Source organism: Etheostoma spectabile, chromosome 3 (genome assembly GCF_008692095.1).
Source record: "Etheostoma spectabile isolate EspeVRDwgs_2016 chromosome 3, UIUC_Espe_1.0, whole genome shotgun sequence".
In the NCBI taxonomy this organism is placed as follows: domain Eukaryota; kingdom Metazoa; phylum Chordata; class Actinopteri; order Perciformes; family Percidae; genus Etheostoma; species Etheostoma spectabile.
In genome coordinates this window covers 22,630,209-22,649,124 of record NC_045735.1, presented here as the reverse complement: position 1 = coordinate 22,649,124, position 18,916 = coordinate 22,630,209, and the positions used below count along the sequence as shown (strand labels likewise).

The following is an 18,916-nucleotide window of genomic DNA, read 5'->3' as shown; positions in this document are numbered from 1 at the left end:
CCAATCTGGCAAACCATGGATTCATTTCAGTAAGCCTAATAGCTGGTTTGATTTGCATTGAGAGATGATTTTATGTAAAGTTCCCCATGCCAAACTCTAGGTATGGTAAAGGGTATGTGATGATGTGAGGCCAAGGGAACTTTATCAGGATGCATAGTATCCTGATCCATGAAATAACTGGCCTTTAATAATAGAAATCTGCCTGCCTCTATGGGAATTTAACACAGGGGTGTCTATACTTTTTTCCTCATTTTTAAATTAAGGCATTAAGATCAATTTAAAAAAGATGATGTTTTTTTATTCCTCTTTTAGTCAACTTAGGCATGGATGTAGTCACTTATGCTAAGCACTTACATCAGAAACCCATTACTGGGCCAAGGGCGAGGCATGAACAAGATGACACTGACAAAAGAAAACCTTTGCAGGCTCAAAAATATATGTTTCCATGGTATTCCAGTTTCATAGTTCTATTTATAGCATCATGAAAAGCAAGCCATAACTAAATTCTTGTCTTTAGAAACTGGCAGATAAAAGAAGCACTTGTGGATGGCAATCTGACCTTGATTGTTCTACACTGCAGGGCTCAGAAGCATCAGGTAATTTTGTGTGTCTGCCTGCTTCAGTGTTTCAAGGTGAAAGTGTGGGTGTGAGTGTGAGTATTGAAGAGGTTCAGGTCGCTGGCTGTTCAAACGACACTGAAGCACTACAACCTCAGCAGTTAGTGATAACTGTATATTTAGTTTGAATGAATGCAAGGCCATAGTGGCAGAAGAATAATACCTACTGTGTGCATTTGTGTGGGTGGGTTTATTTCTGGCAATGAGAGGCACCTTAGAGACTATATACAAGGTTGTGTATTATCTGTTGTCCAGGCCAAAGCGCTTTGTTACATAAAGTTTGAGTATGAGCTTCTAAAAGTGATGTGAGTTGCCATGAATTCATATTTCTGTTAGCAGAACAAGCTGGCCCAAAAGTATGTTTTTACAAAATGAAGCACAAATAATTCATTACCCTTAGTTTGACATGTGTCCTGCGTCTGAGCCATTTTTCTCGTGGGCTGGAGGGAGAGAACGGAGCAGAGCCCAACTTGTCCGCTTCCTGGGTCTTCACACAGTCACATCGCATGAGCTGTCAATTAACACAAGCGTTACAGAGCAGGCATTTCCACACACAAGCCTTTGAAAACACTTCCTTCCTGTAAGCAGACAGAACAGGTTTGCTCATCAGAAATAGTCTCTCGCAGGGTTTCTGCAGGTTTCACCAAGTCAAATTTAAGACATTTGAAGATCATTATAAATTAAATTTAAGACATATATCATGACTTTTTAAGACCCCGCGGAAACCTTGCTCACCTTGCATTTTATTGCACATTTATAAATAATAATAATATTAATAATAATAATAATAATAACAATAATAATAACATGGAAGTTTTGGCATCGGGAGGCTGGATTTAAAGATGGAGTTATGTTTATGGATTTTACATCATGATTCTAATGGAAATCTTTTGTGACAAGAGCAGCACTGACACAGATTAAGGGCTCCGGGCAGATTTGAAACTTGAATAAAATTACCGTGCACACTACTTGAAAGAAGCTATGCATATTATTCTTGACTCTTGGATGTAGAAAAGCTTCTTGTTTAACATTGGAAGGCATTATCTTACTTACTGAGCGTGGACTGTGAGAAAATCACTTTTCTCACAGGCCAATGGTATGGTATTTTAAGGGCTGCACACAAAACAATTTTTTGAAGCTGGTGCAAAATTCCAAGCCGGTCCTTTAGCCACTGAACCAAAATAATGTTTGTTGGGTTTATTAGCTTCCTGATGGCGTCGATAGCAGTTCTTTTTTCCTGTGTCCTCACGTTTTCTCACAAAGATGACCTGCTGCAGCAGATAGTAGCAGGGTGAAAAAATCGTTCTTTTCTTGTCTGGAAACTCTGCTTTCTAATCATCAAGTTCAAAGACTGCCAATGCTTTCATGAACTTTCAACATGACAGGACGTGATACACCTGTTTATTTATTCCTTTTTGTCCCTGTTCTTTCTCAATGTCTGAGGAATTAGAGAACATGCTCAAGCAGCTCAGTAGGTAGAGGGTGGTGCTAACACTGCCAAGGCTCAAGGTTTAATTCCCACTTATTACTAGACATTCAATATACTGTATGCATTGGTAGCACTTTAAGACTCTTCTGATCAAATCTTAATGACCTAAAGTTGATGAAAGAGGTAAGGAAATGCCTGGACACTTAACTGAAGAACACATTTGTAAACCTTTAAAATCCTAACCCGCCGTAAAAAGAGTTGGCACCACACATTTAATTTCTGACTTTTGCAAAGTAGACTTACACGTCTACATAAAGCAGCATTTTCAGTCATAAATTCAATGGTGTTTGATGGCTCCAACTCTCCCGAGGCTCAGCTGTAAGGAGAAGATGAATCCTAAACATCTTCACACGAGACAAAGTGTGCCAACTGTTGGTGGTGATCCTTCCCATCATTTTGCAGACTATTGCACAATGCCCACAATCTTGAAAAATGGGTCTTTAAATCATCTAGTTTGTTCTGAACTATAGATCCATATGTATTTATGGTTAAAATGTTTTGGTAAATCTCTCTAAAAATTGCTTATTTCTTATTTCTGGCTATTTCCTTTGTCATGAAGTGATGTTGATGACATTATTAGCTTGTGGTTCTGGGTATAACATATCCATAAAATATCCTCTAACATGTCCACTGCCTCCACTTTTTACCTCCTACTGTACATCTTTCTTGTAGGTGGTTTTGTTATGACATACAGCGTCATAAAGTTTGTTGTCTAGAATTGCCAGATCTTCCTCCACAGCGCTGCGGAGGAGGGTCTGTCTAGTCCACACAGTATTCTGGGATGGGAGTAAAACGTGCTCTAGTTTATTGGCATTTCTTTAAAACAATCACTATCAACTTGCCAGACGGAGCCATGGTACCTCTGCAAAATAGTCTCAGGAAGGAACTTGTTTTGGTGGAACATGTGTACGTTCAACAGTTGTTTTAAACTTAGATTGGACAGATAGTCTAGCTAGCTGTCTGGATTTCCCCTGCAGAGATCTGAGGAGTAGTTGACCTTAGTCCTCAGAAATCCACCGGAGGTCAGAAGGCGTGGGGTGGCAGTAGCAGGGTGGGCACTGCCAGGTGCTCTTGAGCAAGGCACCATACCCCCCCCCCCCCAACCGCTCAGGGCGCTGGTTCGGCTGGCAGCCCACTCACTCTGACATCTCTCCATTAGTGCATGTACAGATCCTGAGCATGTGTGTGTGTGTGTGTGTGTGTGTGTGTGTGTGTGTGTGTGTGTGTGTGTGTAATTCAGGACTGTGTGTGATAACTAACAAAGTGTGGACACAGAGTGTAAATTGTAATTTCCCCTTTGGGGATCAATAAACAGATTAAACACATTAAAAAAAATGAAGGCCAACACAGAGAAAGAGGAATGTAACGTCAAGCCTAAAATGAAAGACATCCGGAGGAATTTACTACGGCACTTGAACAATCCCGGAAGTGGAACGTATTTAATCTAGACTATACAGTTTGAAACATTTCACCATATATCTCATAAAGAGCTAAATGGACGATGCCCTGTCATTGACATGTTATGTCAAAACAAACCCGAAGGCCGTGGACTTGGAGTCATTTGCATAAAACGCGGTGCATATGCTAACTCACGGCCTCAACAAGTCTCAAGATGTGCCATACTTTGTCACTTTATTCATCTAGTCCCAGAGCAATGTGACCTCTCCACATTTGATTTGACAAGTCTTTTGTAATCCCAGCTAGCAATTTCAGAGACAGTGAGTCACACAGTTACTACTTTTCCCTGCAATGGGCTTTGTATTGTTATGTACTTTATTCTAGTTGCCCGCTGTTGACAATAAAGTATGCTAATAATGCACAGAGTAAGTTTTTAATGGTTTTGGTATGCTAATTAAATGGTTTTTAGTATTTTATTTTAAATTATTGAGACAATACTTTCTCCAATCTGTTAAACTATCTGAGGAAACAAACAATAGGCTGTCAATAAGGCTTTCCCACCTGCCTGAGAACAAAGGCTGCTACATCAGTGGACTCCCAGTAAGATGCATGGAAAAGGTGAGGCAGAGCCACTGTTGGGAAGGCAGTCAGCACATCAGGGCAGTACAAAGCATAATCCAGCCTTTTGGAGCCCCACCAGCTACTGGAAACTGAAACGCACACACATATGCAAGAACAAACATTTAAAAATCTGGTCAGATAAAGAGCTGTGAAACCACACAAATCTGAATTTATCTACAGCAGATAATTAAGGATAAATAGTCTTCTTAGTCTCTCTCCTTCCATCCCTCCTACTCACTGTTTGCAATAGTGTTTCCCAGCTGGCCCATGGAACAAATCGACACTTCACTTTCAACACTGGTCACGCTGGCTCTACGACCTCCATCTTCTCCTCCTCCTCCTCCTCCTCCTCCTTCACTCTTTGTCTCAGTGGACGTCTGTGAAGCTGGACCTTTAGGAGACTGCTCACCATCCAAAAACACATTTGAATGGCCTTGGATACTCTCCGCTAGGGAGGGTGAGAAGATGAGCAAAGGAGAAACAAGGACAAAGAGAGAGGGAGGAGGAAAAGAAATGCTCTGATCACACATCTGACCAGCCTCAATCTTTAAATCAATGCTGGGTATTTTGCCTAATAGAGATACTTACTGCACATTGACTTGCTTTGTGCCTTATTAAGGAAAACCAAAGACAAGCACTAAAAACAATGACAGAAACGGCTTCTACACTTCATGGGGTTCAATTCAATTGTATTGACTTTGGAAGTCCCATAAAGTTCAGTATTGTATTTTTTACGGATTGTGTGTTTGCGTGTAAGCATGTATAGTGACATGTTTTTGTGTGTAATTTATGTACTAAAGCATCTCAAAAAAGTATGTTTTCAGATGCATGCCTTGAACTGTGGCTCTTAACTGAGTGAATGGCTTGTGATTAATTGGCGGCTTGTTTTATCTCAGGCTGATGTTTGCACGTGTTTTTTTGAAATTAAGCCTAAAGTCCGTAGGGTCCATTTCCCGAGGAACATTAGTTCCCTCTGCTCACTTTTGAGGCAAAGTAGATATTTTTACACCCCCACACATTCAGTCGGGTCCACTATGTTGGGCTTTTTTTCTCCGTTTGATAAGAGCCGTATTTCCCTTTTTCCATATTCTTCCCCTCCTCGTTACTTTCCATTAAAAAATGCTGCTCATTGGGTGAAACATTTGGCGCATGCGTCTTCTCATCTCTGCATCAGTAAATCTGTGATCAATAACGTGGTCTATTTGAGAAAGCCGTGAACGTGCACTTATCCCAGCTATCTACACCTGGCTGGACATAGCTCCACCGGTTCATCCTGGCTCGGCAAACGTGCAACCGATTAAGCCGCGATGAGCAGGTCACACTAAGTCAAACTGCGCTTTTTCACTTATCCTGGATGTCTTTATTCTACTTTCGTGCAACTGGTCTTGATGCAGCAATTTTCTCAACAACAATTTATTCCCAAGGCTGACACAAATGTAACCTTAACCTTAAAAACATCTTTCTCTTGGCTCCTGCTGACAAGTTGAATCATTTTATCTGATTGGGTTCTTCTCTTCCACCAGCACGTCTCTACACAGTTTTTCTTATTTGTTCGCCAACAATAGTGCACAAAAATGTTTTCCCTGGGGACATGTTTTCACCAGACATCATGTGTCTACTTGTTATTCTCTAAGATGTAGAGCCAAGAAGGAACATATTTCATCAATAATAATAATAATCGTTAGAGAGACAAGTGTCCAGTTCAACACATTTATCTTAAACCCTCCAATACATCTAGGGGACAAAAGGAAACTCACACTGAATGTAAACAGCATTTGCAAACATAGCTGAACAACAGAAGGCTGAACACGGCCATGAGGGCCCACCTCTTTCTTAGAGAACATTCACACAGTGTCCCCCCTTTTCTTACCTGTATTATGAAACTCACAATGTTTTTCCAGCCAGCCTCTGGAGAGTGCTCACATCTGAATGAACTTTCACTCCACCGCCGCCCTACATATTGTTCATATTGAAATGTTGACCTCAATAGGGCGTCACCTAGCTCATCCAGTAGGAACATGCGCCCCATGTAGGTTGTAGCGGCCCGGGTTCGAATCTGACCTGTGGTCCTTTGCTGCGTGTTATTCCCTCTCTTTCTCTCGCCCTTTCCTGTCTATCCATTGTCACTGTAAAATAAGGGAAAAAGCCCCCACCCCCAAAACAAAAATAAAATAAAATGTTGACCTCGGTGACAACCTATGAACCGATGTAATCCATACAGTATATTTGTATGTGTGTCACAAGCCAAGACTTAATTTGCAGATGACCCCACTTTTGCATCATGTCATTTACTCGCTCTCATTTAATGGAAATCTTGCTGCATCTCTGCAAAGAACAAATTCTCCTAACAGCTTTCTCAATTTTCTGTGTTTAAATGACTTCCACTTCCACTTTACACAAACTTTAGCATTTGTCCACTCGTGGACGGTGCATGTGCCATGCCGGCATTCAATATTTGTAACTTGGGATTCCTACGCAAAGCAAGGCATTTATCAATTTGAACATGATTGTAGGATGCAAAAATATCCATGTCAGGTCTGAACTTGTGTACGCAAGATTTTGAGTCACCAGCATATAATTATTTTAAGGAGAAGTCATCAGTTGATCACTTATCGGCAATGACAGATCTGCCTCTTTTAGAAGACCTCTATGAGCCGAGCAACAGTGCATACGTAGCCTACACACACGAGCCACGGTGGATTGGATTGGATTAATTAAGGGCATCTCAGCGGGGGGAGGGACACTACTATACACAGCAGAAAAAGTCTGCAACATTGTTTTATCCTGTGGGGTTCTGCATAACATCACGCAGGAAAACAGGGTGCCATTGATGTAGTGATGGAGCCGATGCCCAGAGAGCAGTGTCCAGCACAGCCCCAACTGGGGCTATACCAAGGAGACAGGATATTATTCCTCGCTTTTAAAAGGTATAGTGTTACGTTTGGCAATGATATTTAATACAGGAATCATGACGATGCATGACCTTTTTATTTATTCTTCAGGTTTTTGTTGGTCTTTTAAAGTGTCGTTAATGGCACCAAGTGAATGATTTCTATCTGTCATTTACTGACATATTTCGGCTTGTTTTTCCAGCTCCTCTGCTGTCAGGAGACAGGGTCGGGGTGGTGGGCCAGCACGGGGGCGGAGAATCCAGTAGCCTGGCTCTGACTCATGACAAAAACACAAATAAAATAATTAGACACGGCACAAATTCTGTGTGTTTATTTTAATATCGCTACACCTACATGTAGGTCTAAGAGATTGCAATACAAGCCTGTATATTAGGAGTATAGCATATATGTCAAGGATGTATAAATTAAATAAACTTCAGCTGGAGTCTGATTTACTACGGCAACACTGGGATCTTATTCCATTCCGCATTCTTGTTTTTCTAAAGCTTTATTAAAGTTATACAAGTTTTACAGCCTTCAATGCCAGTTTTTAGGCTAACAAATATTACACACATTACAGATGAACCGGAGACTTCAGGGTTTCAATCTCCACCTCTGAAAAGTGCTGCTTAGCCAGATTACGTCTCACCATGTCGTAAATTGTAGGGCTGAGGCCTCAAAACCGAGAATATATTGGGACGTGATTTTTAAATTACAATCGTTTCCAGCCACTTCATTTATCAATGCACAACCATTCTTATGCTCTGATTGCTGTGATACAAACGGTCATGAATCACACGTGAAGCCTGTCGTAAGATGATTTCTGTGCTCATATCTGCACTAGTTTCTGTGTTAGGTTGATAAATGAGGGCCATTGTGTTGGTATCAGTGATGCTAGATTGGAAGGGTTTCTGGATGGTTTTGCTAATGGTTCTTCTTTCGAGGGCCATAAAATATCTTGTTGGTATGGAATCTAAATTACATTTACCAGTACAGTACCTGTTGAAAATGTGCCTGTTTGGAACGGGTCTTGTTGTGTCGTGTGATCGTTAACCAGCAGAAGTGTTAATATCCAAACAGGTTTTGTGGCTTGACGATTAACGGTGAAGTATGGGGATTTATACACGCATATATACATGAAGAATACAGATATGTCTCACTTTATTAGACAGATTTAAATAAAAAATATTTTATATTTACCATACAAGGGAAAACACTGCATCATTTTACTTTAGTGTACAGGTTGAAATGAATTGGATTTAATCCCAGTGTTAGACATACGTGATTTTTTCATGAATGGTCCTGGCGGTGATGTATAAAAATGTTATAATATTGAGAAAGAATTATGTTCTCTCACAGACTGCATCACTGATGGATGTTAACTTGATTTGCCAATAATGACCATCCCGAGTGCGAGAGACGCTCGCCCCATTTTCTCACAGTGAATCCACTGGTATATTTCTACATCAATTTCATCATTTAACGTTATTAGAGAGCAAACTCTGTTGCTTGCTCTAAGTTATATTTATTTGTACACGCAGGTGTCATGACTAAACATTGGGACTGAAGTGAGAAATAGTGTCAGAAAAAAAAGGTTTTTTGATTACTTTGATTTTTTACAAAAAACAGTTGTTGTCATTGAATAGCAATATTTTTATGTACGTATAGCTAAAAAAGTTGTCAATTAATCATCATTTACTAAATAATGCAAGAATTCAAAACGTTTGCCAGTTCCAGCCACTCAAATTCAAATATTTGTTGTTTTACATCATTATACAGTATATGGGAAAAGGGTTTTTGGATTGTTGGTTGGTCAAAACAATCAATTTGAGGTAGAGTTGCAACGATTAGCCAATTAATTGATTAGTTGATTGACTAACAATTTTAATTACCAATTTATTTTTTTAAGTAATTTTTTTTAGTAAAACCATTCAATGGTTTCAGCTTCTCATCTCTTGTGTGAATAGTTGCTGCTGTAAATGAGTATCTTTGGGTTTTTGAACTGTCGGTCAAACAAAACAAATGTCCAAATGTCCAAAAAGGACAGGAAAATTCATTTTTACCTATTTTCTTATTTCTTATTTAAATTTATAGAGATGATAGTAAAAAAAAAAAAAAAATTAGTTGCAGCCCTATGAAACCACTTTGGGCTCTGGAAAATTATGATTTGTTTTATATTATTTCCTGACATTTTAGAAAGTAAAACATTACTGTGATTTATAAATCATAAAAGCAATCGAAAGAAACTTGTTTGTAATCATTTGAAATCTGACAGCATTCCTTGATTTAAATCTTTAAATTCTTACAGATTTTAAGGTTGTTAAATATCTAAGCAGATTTTTACAAGACAAGGCACATTTTTTCTTTCTTTCTCTCTCTCTCTCTCCACAGTCAGGTATGGTTAATAACCCTGTGCCAAAATCACCTAGACCATGGACCATTATGATGATAACTGAATGTCACACAACACCCAACACATATTCTTTAAACAAAATGGCCATTGTATATACAGTTTGTAGGGATTGCAGCAATTATACATGCTCTGAGGTTTCCAAGTAAGGAAAGAGAATGCATGCTCACAAACACACTGAAATCTGTTATCAATAATGAGCGCTGCCCACACCTCTAAGTGGGGCCTTGTTCGCTTTCAGGCTCTGGAACATTAGCACAACTTTCACAGCACAATAAGGAACCGATATTTATGAAATGGACCACCGGAGGAAAATAACCAACTTTTGTATTCATCAAAACAGCAAAATTTCAAAGTGGCTTGTTTGCTGCATATTTTTCCATGTAGCTCTCAGTCCCAACCCCCATCGCTGGCAGATTGGTCTGACCCATACACAAAGTTTTCTGGTGGCTGATAATTGTATTGTAAAAAAAAATTAGTGGAATAATTGGGTCTGGCATGACCAGATATTTTATAAATATCTTAAATAACACAAAAAAACTAAATGGTGGTAGGTAATACATCTGATTTCACATTCTGCTTTAGTACAAAAATGATTACCTGGCTGACGATGGGAAAGAAAGAAAATGACTGTTTCACTAGTCTGGACATCTTGCCGTGCCAATAAAGGTTTCCTAAATGCCATGTAGGCCTACACTACCGTTCAAAAGTTTGGGGTCACATTGAAATGTCCTTATTTTTGAAGGAAAAGCACTGTACTATTCAATGAAGATAACTTTAAACTAGTCTTAACTTTGAAGAAATACACTCTATACATTGCTAATGTGGTAAATGACTATTCTAGCTGCAAATGTCTGGTTTTTGGTGCAATATCTACATAGGTGTATAGAGGCCCATTTCCAGCAACTATCACTCCAGTGTTCTAATGGTACAATGTGTTTGCTCATTGGCTCAGAAGGCTAATTGATGATTAGAAAACCCTTGTGCAATCATGTTCACACATCTGAAAACAGTTTAGGTCATTACAGAAGCTACAAAACTGACCTTCCTTTGAGCAGATTGAGTTTCTGGAGCATCACATTTGTGGGGTCAATTAAACGCTCAAAATGGCCAGAAAAAGAGAACTTTCATCTTAAACTCGACAGTCTATTCTTGTCCTTAGAAATGAAGGCTATTCCATGCGAGACATTGCTAAGAAATTGAAGATTTCCTACAACGGTGTGTACTACTCCCTTCAGAGGACAGCACAAACAGGCTCTAACCAGAGTAGAAAAAGAAGTGGGAGGCCGCGTTGCACAACTGAGCAAGAAGATAAGTACATTAGAGTCTCTAGTTTGAGAAACAGACGCCTCACAGGTCCCCAACTGGCATCTTCATTAAATAGTACCCGCAAAACACCAGTGTCAACATCTACAGTGAAGAGGCGGCTGCGGGATTCTGGGCTTCAGGGCAGAGTGGCAAAGAAAAAGCCATATCTGAGACTGGCCAAAAAAAGAAAAAGATTAAGATGGGCAAAAGAACACAGACATTGGACAGAGGAAGACTGGAAAAAAGTGTTGTGGATGGATGAATCCAAGTTTGAGGTGTTTGGATCACAAAGAAGAACGTTTGTGAGACGCAGAACAAATGAAAAGATGCTGGAAGAATGCCTGACGCCATCTGTTAAGCATGGTGGAGGTAATATGATGGTCTGGGGTTGCTTTGGTGCTGGTAAGGTGGGAGATTTGTACAGGGTAAAAGGGATTCTGAATAAAGAAGGCTATCACTCCATTTTGCAACGCCATGCCATACCCAGTGGACAGCGCTTGATTGGAGCCAATTTCATCCTACAACAGGACAATGACCCTAAACACACCTCCAAATTGTGCAAGAACTATTTAGAGCAGAAGCAGGCAGCTGGTATTCTATCGGTAATGGAGTGGCCAGCGCAGTCACCAGATCTGAACCCCATTGAACTGTTGTGGGAGCAGCTTGACCATATGGTACGCAAGAAGTGCCCATCCAACCAATCCAACTTGTGGGAGCTGCTTCTGGAAGCGTGGGGTGCAATTTCTCCAGATTACCTCAACAAATTAACAGCTAGAATGCCAAAGGTCTGCAATGCTGTAATTGCTGCAAATGGAGGATTCTTTGACGAAAGCAAAGTTTGATGTAAAAAAAATCTTATTTCAAATACAAAATTATTTCTAACCTTGTCAATGTCTTGACTCTATTTTCTATTCATTTCACAACGTATGGTGGTGAATAAGTGTGACTTTTCAAGAAAACACAAAATTGTTTGGGTGATCCCAAACTTTTGAACGGTAGTGTATATAAATTTGCTGTCAGTTTACTAATTGATTGTGCGTTTCGTGTAGATTTGGACTTTATATGTTTAATCCAATTTGTTTAAACGGCGAAGAAGAGACTCTTTTTGTGGATCTACTAATCGCTGTGATTACTTTTTTTCATGTCATTGGATTACGACAAAAAAGGATCTTTTTTCTTAAAGTAAAAAAAGTTGTATGGTGTGATAGCACTTAATTTCTGCTTTTGGAGAGGCAACAGACTGTATGTAAAACACTTATTGGTCACTGTTACATTTTAGTTGAATTTAAGTGTCGGGGCATCCTGCTACCATTTGTTTTTGTCCATATGTGCTTGTGCTGTGTTCCCCAAGTGGTAGGACAGGTCTCAGCCGCTACAAAGTTCTTGTTGATGTAGTTTTTATGCATAAATGTCAAACTCCGCCTACGACTCTAGAGGGCACTAACGCATTCTAGCACGAATGTGATTTCTGGCGCCAATTGGCTCGCTTTATTGTTTTATTTTATGTGAATACTAGTTTACTAGAGGAGTAACTTAGTATTTGAAGTAATGTAGTATGCAGGATGTGTGCATTCAGTTTCCATACTTATTGTGTTTTTACAACGTTAGTGAGTAAATCTACTGAAATGACCACAATAACAGTGGAGTGGGATGTGTAAGATGAGAACACAGAGGTTAGTCAACCATGACAAAGCATTCCAAAACTTCTCCGGTGGTCCCTTAAATAAATAATGAACAGTCCCTAAGCAGAGAGAGGCAGTGAGGGAGGGAGAGATTGTTCTGATGGGTGCTGGTGAAGAAGCAGTGAGAGATGACAACATCAAAAATATGCAAGGGCTAGCAGGAAACATGAGACAAAGGTGATCACGAGCGTGGAAGTGTGTTTGTAAATAAGAGAACAAAAACCTAAAGCTAAAACAAGATACAGTACACACACCAAGACTCTTATAAATGAACAGTAGGGAAACCAAACGATTAGGATTTTAAGGTCCCATGGCAATGAAAAGGTTTATTAACATTAATATGAGTTTCCCCAGCCTGCCTATGGTCCCCCTGTGGCTAGAAATGGCATATGCGTAAACCAGCCATGGGAATCCTGCTCTGCCTTTGAGAAAATAAAAGCTCAGCTAGACCCCTTATGAGGTCATAAGGGGCAAGTTTACCTCCCCTATTTTCTGCTTTGCCCGCCCAGAGAATTAGGCCCACCCATGAGAGAGAGAGATCATGGCTTTCAAACGAGCAAAGTGGCAGTTGGTCAAGGCCACACCCCCAGCCCCCATCTTGCTCCCCCCCTCCTCCTCAAAAGCAACAGACTCAGAAATGGCACATACTAAGGAAAGCTCACTGTAGGACTGTCTTTAGTGGATGGATTCTGTGCCATGGCTGAATTTTGGGAAAGAGACTTCAGATATGGTATTAGGGGACCACTAAGGTCTATATAAAAGCATCCAAAGAGCACCATGACATGGGAACACACTAGCCTATTCTATTAGCAATTTTCATAGCGAGCAAAAGATACTGACATTGACATTATTGATATATTGACATTAAAGCTCTGTTAGCCATGTGATCCATAAAATATCAATATATATGATAAAATATCTATACTTCCATGTGAATTTGCTGTCTTGGATGATCATATTTCCCACTGGGCCATAGCTGGAATTATGAGAAAGACGGCTCGCTCGCGCTACCTCAGCAGCATTCATCATAATGGAAGCTCCACTGTTGACGGGTGTGGATGTCAAAGTCATACCCACGAGAGCCAGATTTTATTGGCTCTGCCTTCATAACAACTAAGTACCATATTACAGAGCAGGAAATGGGTATGTGGGCCAATGTTTCCTCTGTGTGTCTGTGTAAGCGAGTGTGTCTCTCTGTGTGCACCTGTGTCGGTTTTTAATTTAACCCATAATTGGAAAGCCTCCAAGCCCGACCAATGGAACAAGGATGCAAAGTCGTAATTAAAACCCGCTATACCTGCAAGCCTATACGCTGCGTGTCTGCCTTTACACTCCATCATCTTTATCTGCACCAGTGGCTCTGAGAGGCATCAAGCATCCCACTTGGTGCCTGGCTGAACAGATTAAATTAATAAATCACAGCTTGGACGTCCAGTTTACACGGGTAAAAAGACTGTGTTATTTAATTTCATGGGTCAGATGGTTCACACACCAGCAAAACACACTTATTAGCAAAAAACTTTTTTCTTTCACAAGTGTGTGCTCATTCATGTGTAATTACTTCCACCAACTAATCAAAGTAGTCTCGAAAGTGTAGAATCTGCCATTCAGAATCATTCCGAAGAGTCCTTCTATGTATTCCGCCATTTAGCGCCTCCATCTTTAAAATACATTAGCCAAAGAGGGACATACCTCCGCGTTTTGAGCGTTTATACTCAGTGACAGCGTGATGAATGCCAGGGAAGGGGAGAAGATCACTGAGCAACTGCCGGTAGATTTGAAAGACGGACGCAGCTTGAGCATCGCGCCTATTGTAATGTAACATGGACATGTAATGGAGTCGCCAAGAAAGTTTTAAAGATAATTAAAATGGCAACAAGACCAAGGTTAATATGGGAGTGGCTTTTCCAAGATGGAAAGGGCAAGGATTTTAAAAGGGATGCCGAAGCTGCCTGCTTCTTTCTCTTAAAGGTAATTCTGCCAATTTGTGTAAATTCGGCTAAATATAGCGTTGTTGTGCATAACGCTAGATCAACGTCTAGGATATTTTTCCTTGCATCAATGATGAAAAAGGATTGTCTTGTAACATTAATGTAATCATATGTGTCTTGATTTCCCTGGCAGACACCTCACATCACATAACACAGACTAGGCTACAGCTAGAACAGCTGCGTGTAACCATGGAGATACTAAGAGATCATTTCGGTTTCATTAACATTGTTCATACCGCATAGAGAAATATATTAAACACACAAACCTCTGTTGCTTCTCTCCAACGCTGTAAACATTGCCTTACACTATTAATCTCGTACAATATACAGAATAACGATAGCACTGATACTTTACTAACATTAGCTTGGATATGTTTGGGAACCTGATCGCTGATGTAAGCAATGAAATGGTACCAAAATAACATAAAACTATTATTACACTGGAAGGAACTCTCATGGACGCTAATTTCACATTCGGCCACCGTAGGAGTCTAAATCCGCTTGGAATGGGATGGGCTACACAGTAATATTCAGTTAGTAGACATATACAATTTCACTGCTAGATGGGAGAAATTCTTACACAATTTAGCTTTAATGATTTTGAGTGAGTGAGTGAGTGAGTGAGAGAGTGAGCGAGTGAGTGCATTAGAGAGTTTTACTGCAAAAACAAAACAAAACGGGAAATCTGATCCAAGATCTGCCTTCAATGTCGGTCCAATCAGCTCTCTCCATAGTCACTGTCACCACTTGTATTTTTCACTCAACATGTCTGGTACAGTATGGTTGATGAAATATGATAATTTGAAATGGTAATTGTCTGCTTAGAATTATACATATTTCTTATGATTAGGTTTTGAGTAAAAGGATTTAGAATTTTTTAAAGCCTTGTTTCCAACCCACAAAGCCCTATCTTCTGATCTGAGTTTGTGCTCGCAGACTGTTAGCTCAAGAGCTTGGTCCTTAGCCTTCTTTCTCTCAGTGAGGTGGATACGTCATTACTGCTGTTTAGATGAGTCTCTATGTCCCAAAAGTGGGCTAAAACATGCTTAAAATAAATCTGTGGCTCATTAAGGACTCAGTCTCACCAAGCAGGCCCTCGAGGGGGATTACAGCAGTACAGTACTATTACTAGCAGACTCACATATTGTGCCGGATCCTCAGAGAGCGGTGACAGGCTAAAGTTACTGCACCACAAGAAGATGGAGTATAATTATTTCAAACTTCAGGCTTTGGGAGCAGGATTTAACTCTGCCTCTGCTGTACAAGTTCACATACACGGCATCCAGGGTCTGTATGCACATTGTGTCAATTCACATTACTAAGTAATAGAATCTCGCTGCTGTTGTAATCTAGTCCCACTAACAGAATTCCTTGAAGATTTTACGCCAGCTTTGAAATGCAAAATCTGTTAGGTAATTAACACGAACAATTATATTAGAAAATAGATGAACCAATGAAATATTCAAGACAAGCTGCGCTTCCATCTCCCAATTCTCATGAATTGAATCACACATCCTACCTATTAGCAGTGAGCGTCCATCTCCTAGTGGGTAGCGCTGATAGCGCGGCACAGCATATGGTGGCAACTTGTGGAAGAGAGGCTGCAGCAGAGGCTCCAGTCTGGAGGCTGACGGGTCCGAAGGGTAAAACAGGTTGAAAATCTGAGAGCAGGCTGGATGCAGTTGACTCACTAAGGGTCAGAAAACACAATGGATAGGCATAGCCATTAAGAACAGGATTATATAAAAAAAAGTATAACATTTCAAGCTGAAAATCTGTTTAAACTAATCTGAATATTTAAAAAAAGTTGATTATTTTCAAAGAAAAAAATCTGTAAAAGACAATCCAGGTACTGTATATCATTTCACTGCAGTCAGATTTCAATAAATCAAACTTGATATGTAGTGCGCCTTTTGTACAGTTCAGTGCAGTCAAGTGCGTTACAGCACACCACTTATAATAAGACAGGATAAATAGAAAGTAAAACAGATAAAACCATCTGTGAGTGCTTGTGCACATACTGTACTGCACTTGTGTAGAGGTGTGGACGTGGCACATTGCATTCTCCAATACATGTTACATGTGTTTATAAGTCTTACCCTGGACAGCAGGCAGCACAGTGCGTCTCATGGCCAGCACAAGGCCCAGCGGACAGCCCAGCAGGAAGCAGTCTGACACTTCAAAGTCAAATCGACCAGGATTCAAAACCAGACTGGTACTACTGCCCCCACGCACCTCCACACTGTCCTTCATCAAACTGGGGACACAAAATGTAGAATGGTATCTGTCTGTCACCATGGCTTACTTGCCAAATCTGTGGTCCAATGGTTACTGTGACCCACTACCAGCCAATAAATAGATAGGAGGATTTAGTAAGTGTGGTTTATTCAGCAATAACGTAGTAATGCAGATTTACTTTTAGTATTTTTTTGAGGACATCTGATATTGTTCATCACTGTTGTTAAGTAAAAGCCAGTAAATGTGGCTTATTTTTTTAATGGCACTTTTCACTTATCAGTTAGGATTTTATAAAAATCAGGGGTAATCTGAAATTCAAAAAGTCAATAATGTGCATCTTGAAATTGGGAGGGCAAAAGTCTCAGTCCTGACACAGATGAGTCAGTGATGCTGTTGCTTTGTTAAAATTCTATCGTGGGCTGGATAGTAGCGGGGCCTTTATGACTCAGCCTGAGCAGCTCTTTGCTCAGCCCTCACAGGGCGGCTGTGGCTCAGTGGTAGAGCGGTTGCCTGCCAATCGGAAGGTTGGTGGTTGGTGGTTCGATCCCCGCCCCTGCAGTCATTGTCGAAGTGTCCTTGGGCAAGACACTGAACCCCGAGTTGCCCCCGATGCTGCGCATCGGAGTGTGAATGTGTATGAATGTTTATCTGATGAGCAGGTGGCACCTTGTACGGCAGCCCTGGCCACAGTGTATGAATGTGTGGGAATGGTGAATGTTTCCTGTAGATGTAAAAGCGCTTTGAGCAGTTGTTAAGACTGGAAAAGCGCTATATAAATACAGCACATTTACAGGCTGCATCATGCGTACAGCTGCTTAAACTGCAGAGAAAGTCTCAGCTCCAAAGAGATCTCACTGTTCTCCAGCGAGCCAACATTTCCCTATGAGGTCCTGCGTGGGGAGAAAGGATTAACCAGCAGTCTCCAGCAATCTTTAAAAGCCAAATCAATAGTGCTTTGATTGCCTTCCGCTTCCATTTTGGTTTTTGTCTTCTCTCATAATGTGTCCACTTCTTCACTTCTTCCTACCATGCCATTGAGAAACTGTCGGTCTGTCTGTCTGCCAAATATCCTCATAATAATAATAATAATACATTTTATTTAAAGACGCCTTTCTTGGCACTCAAGGACGCCGCACAGGGAATTCATAAATTAAGAACAGCAAAACAAATACTATACAACAGCAAAACAAATACTATACAACAGAAAAACAAATACTATACAACAGCAAAACAAATACTATACAACAGCAAACAAATACTATACAACAGCAAACAAATACTATACAGCAAAACAAATACTATACAACAGCAAAACAAATACTATACAGCATCATAGGAAGTAACTTCCTCCAAACTCCAAGAAAATACTAGTATATATGTGGCTAAAGAGACAGTGAAGCATTTGGGCATTAAAATAAATTAAAATTTATTCTTCATTCTTAGCAAGTACACTTTTTATTCAGCGGCACATAAAACATTTCCTGTTGGCTTAGAATGTTAAGTGTTATTTTTGCAGCCAAGTTGGGCTAAATTTCTCTTTTAACAGCTACAGAATAGCACATATTAAATTTAAATGCAGATTTTAACCAATATTTTAAATAAATATGAAAAATAAATATTACATTGGCTCACTGTTATTGAGTAAATGGTTGACATAGTTTTATGAGCGATAATGGGGGATGAACACATGAAGTGTATCAAAAATGCCCAGCTCTTTACTGAGTGCAGGAAATAGATTGCTGATGACTACCTATCAAACTGAAGCATGGCAAATTGATTTCCTTATGGCCATTATGCATGCACAAAGCCTTTCAGTAGCTATAACTGCACATAATCATTTTTTATGAGCACTTTAGACTAAATACATGTCTAAATTTAGTCAATCATGTCCAATAAGAGTTGTTTGTTTTTTCTCAAATTGAGTGTATTACTATCTGTCAAAACTTTAGTGAAATGAGCCAAAGCACACACGTCTAACAGAGATGGATTGGGGGATAATGAGACAGTAAAGTCAAAGAAATGGTGGAAATAAAAGACATCAGCCCCACTGCTGCATTCTCCTGTGTGTTCATTATAGCAGTGTTGTGACCATTTGCATGTGATCTCAAAGCAAATTCCCAGTCAGGGCCAAAGCAGAGCAAGGTGCATGTGAAAGAGTGAGCCAAAGGCAGACAGCCATTCAATAAACCATACTGAAAGATGGGGTAATGTGTGTGAAAATGAGCTTGAATAGGCCCTCTTGCTGACTGGGAATATCCACTGGGAAATGCA

At 40.0% G+C, this 18,916-nt stretch overlaps 1 protein-coding gene and 1 long non-coding RNA gene across 5 annotated transcripts in view; both read right to left on the bottom strand.

Annotated features, from left to right (window-relative positions):
* pitpnm3 (PITPNM family member 3) overlaps nucleotides 1-18,916 on the bottom strand; it is a 116,887-nt gene that overhangs the window by 10,107 nt on the left and 87,864 nt on the right. For all 4 annotated transcript variants that reach the window (XM_032508779.1, XM_032508785.1, XM_032508792.1 and 1 more), the window contains exons 9-13: nucleotides 16,507-16,664; nucleotides 15,927-16,097; nucleotides 4,364-4,573; nucleotides 4,066-4,214; nucleotides 1,012-1,128 (exon numbers count right to left, since the gene is read on the bottom strand). In XM_032508779.1, coding sequence (XP_032364670.1) covers nucleotides 1,012-1,128; nucleotides 4,066-4,214; nucleotides 4,364-4,573; nucleotides 15,927-16,097; nucleotides 16,507-16,664 — 805 coding nt within the window. The remainder of the gene's footprint in view (nucleotides 1-1,011; nucleotides 1,129-4,065; nucleotides 4,215-4,363; nucleotides 4,574-15,926; nucleotides 16,098-16,506; nucleotides 16,665-18,916) is intronic.
* Nucleotides 6,326-10,346, bottom strand: LOC116679075 (uncharacterized). The gene is made up of 3 exons (XR_004329438.1): nucleotides 10,334-10,346; nucleotides 9,554-9,556; nucleotides 6,326-6,438 (listed from the first exon to the last, which is right to left on the bottom strand). It is a non-coding gene; the product is annotated as an uncharacterized LOC116679075 (long non-coding RNA).